The sequence below is a fragment of the Setaria italica genome, chromosome VIII, assembly GCF_000263155.2.
Source record: "Setaria italica strain Yugu1 chromosome VIII, Setaria_italica_v2.0, whole genome shotgun sequence".
Lineage (NCBI taxonomy): Eukaryota > Viridiplantae > Streptophyta > Magnoliopsida > Poales > Poaceae > Setaria > Setaria italica.
The window spans coordinates 32,164,195-32,166,628 of NC_028457.1; the positions used below are offsets into that span (position 1 = coordinate 32,164,195).

General features: G+C 52.5%; 1 protein-coding gene across 1 annotated transcript; it reads left to right on the forward strand.

Annotated features, from left to right (window-relative positions):
- The first annotated feature begins 983 nt into the window (after nucleotides 1-983).
- Nucleotides 984-1,942, forward strand: LOC101770811 (4-hydroxyphenylacetaldehyde oxime monooxygenase-like). The gene is made up of 2 exons (XM_004980639.2): nucleotides 984-1,007; nucleotides 1,409-1,942. The coding sequence occupies exons 1-2, from the start codon at nucleotides 984-986 to the stop codon at nucleotides 1,940-1,942; spliced, it is 558 nt and encodes a 185-aa protein (XP_004980696.2).
- The last annotated feature ends 492 nt before the right edge of the window (nucleotides 1,943-2,434 follow it).

Below are 2,434 nucleotides of genomic sequence, written 5' to 3' on the forward strand. Positions count from 1 at the left end.
GGTTAATAAAGGACGTGGGCACCTGTGGGATAGGAATTATTATTGTGACCGAAAGGTTGTATAATTATTTGTAAGTTGATAATCATACTTTTTGATGCGGCTATATCATATTTACTTGGTTTACTATACTCAGTTTTATTTGACAAAATGATCACATTTACATATTATGTTCATGGGTGATCTTGGACACTACGCGCCCCACCCCCACATGCCCGGCCGTACAAAGAGTGTCACCACCACAGCTCGATCGGGATCCGCACAAGAGTGTCAAGTATAAAATTACTTGCTGATTGGAGTGATTGAGACCTCAAAGACCATCATGCTTAACAAGTTTATATATGGACCGCCTAGACGTGCGTAGTATTTTAACTAAAACTAGAAGACGCAAAAGCACAAATATTGCCGGTACAAAACCATGACGCAGCACACCGGCCGTGGACATTTGCAGGACGCAGGGCATCGCCGCAGAGCATGCGTGCGGTGGTTCACCATTTTTTGCTTGTTTTTTTGGGTTTTCAAGTCTACAAGCTACTGCAACGACGATGGAAGGTGAGGCACCTACGTCGCGCACGCTTATCTTTTATTCAATCGTCGACGATATGATGACGACTACTACACTACGCCGTCGCCGTGCGGTGGTGGTACCTTGTGGGCACCAGCACCAGCGGCATCTTCTGGTGGAACGTCAGCCTGCCGGCCTCCTCCATGCTCACGTCCTCCGCCGCCATCCCCTCCGGCAGTGCCCAGTCGAAGCAGTAGAGTATTAGGAGAATTGTTTGATGAACAAGTTGAGTGGGAATTCATTTGAGTTAACTGTGATGTCAAAGAACTGATTAGAGCATCCCAATGCTAATAAACGGATTATATTAGATTATATATTTATATGGACTTCAGTTTCTTTGTTTGACTTGAGAACTTTTTGGTTGCCTGGTTTTGTTTTGACAGGGATCATAATTAGTGCTTGTATTAGACCTTCCAGCACGATGCTAGTCATCGGTCTAGATCAAGTGAGCAGAATTGTCTACTGTGTAGCGTTAAGCTAGACCTTTGACAAGGTCAGTTCATGCATCTAGCTCGATTTGATATTCCAAGTTGTAGCTATGAGCTCATGCATGGTATCTACTTTAGCTAATACAAGGACCGACGGAGGATGTAGGTCATTTCATTTGTAGCAAGAAAACGCCACAGGTTGCAGCAAGGTTTGGTTCGCCCTATTTATATTATACTCCCATAACTAAGCCGTGCACATGTACCACATAGTTAACTCTAGTTTGGAGAGGAGGAAACCTGTAGCCCCTTCAACCTAAGAGATCAACAGTGGCCGCCATATCTTTGATTGCCCTAGCAGACTTCTTCTTGCATCAACAATGCCAATGGCAGGTCCCTGCCACCACCCTCTTTCTTCTAGTTCTCCTCACGCTCGCTCTTGCAACAACAAGAGGCTTCTCCACCAAGGGGGCCGCCTCCACCTGCCGCCGGTCCACAAAGGTTGCCTGTCCTGGGCAACCTGCACCAGATCATGGGCGCGCTGCCCCACCGGAGCCTCCGCGAGCTGGCGCGTCGCCACGGGCCGGTGATGCAGCTGATGCTGGGAACGGTGCCGACCGTGGTGGTGTCGTCGGCAGAGGCGGCGAGGGAGGTGCTAAAGCCGCACGACTCCGCGTGCTGCAGCCAGCCGGTCACGCCGGGGGCGCGGCGGTTGTCGTACGGCCACAAGGACGTGGCGTTCGCGCCCTACAGCAACTGCTGGTGCGAGATGCGCAAGCTCTTCATCGTCGAGCTCCTCAACGCGCGCCGCATCCAGGCCAGTGCACCGGACACCGTCCACGGCTTCGCGCTCTGCCGGGGTGACACGCCAACGCCTCCACCTGCCTGGCCTGCCTCGCCGCGGCGTTCCCGGAACCGGAAGCTCTGCGGCAGTGGGGGCGCAACAAGCAGGTGATCGTCTTCTACGACTCGTGCCTCCTCCGATTTGCCGGCCAAGATTATAACAGCCACGTGAGCACGCCGACTACCGGCGGCCGCGCGTGCCCCGTGATGACCGCGCAGGACGCCGCCGTGTCGGTTCTGCCCAAGGAGCGGTGGGCAACAAAGAGAGGGTAGAGCCGGACGACTTGCCCAAACTCAAGTACCTTAATATGGTGGTAAAGGAGACGCTACGGCTACACCTAGTGGCACCGCTTCTAGCTCCGAGGGAGACCATGCGGCACATCAAGATCTATGGATACGACGTGCCTGCCAAGACAAGGGTCTTTGTAAATTTTTGGGCAATTGGCAGGGACCCTGCAAGCTGGAGTAACCCCTTGGATTTTGACCCATATAGGTTTGAGGGGAATGGTGTCGACTTCAATGGGGCACATTTTGAGCTTCTGCCGTTCAGCGCCGGATGTAGGATGTGCCCTGGAGTGGCCATGGGGGTGACGATAGTAGAGTT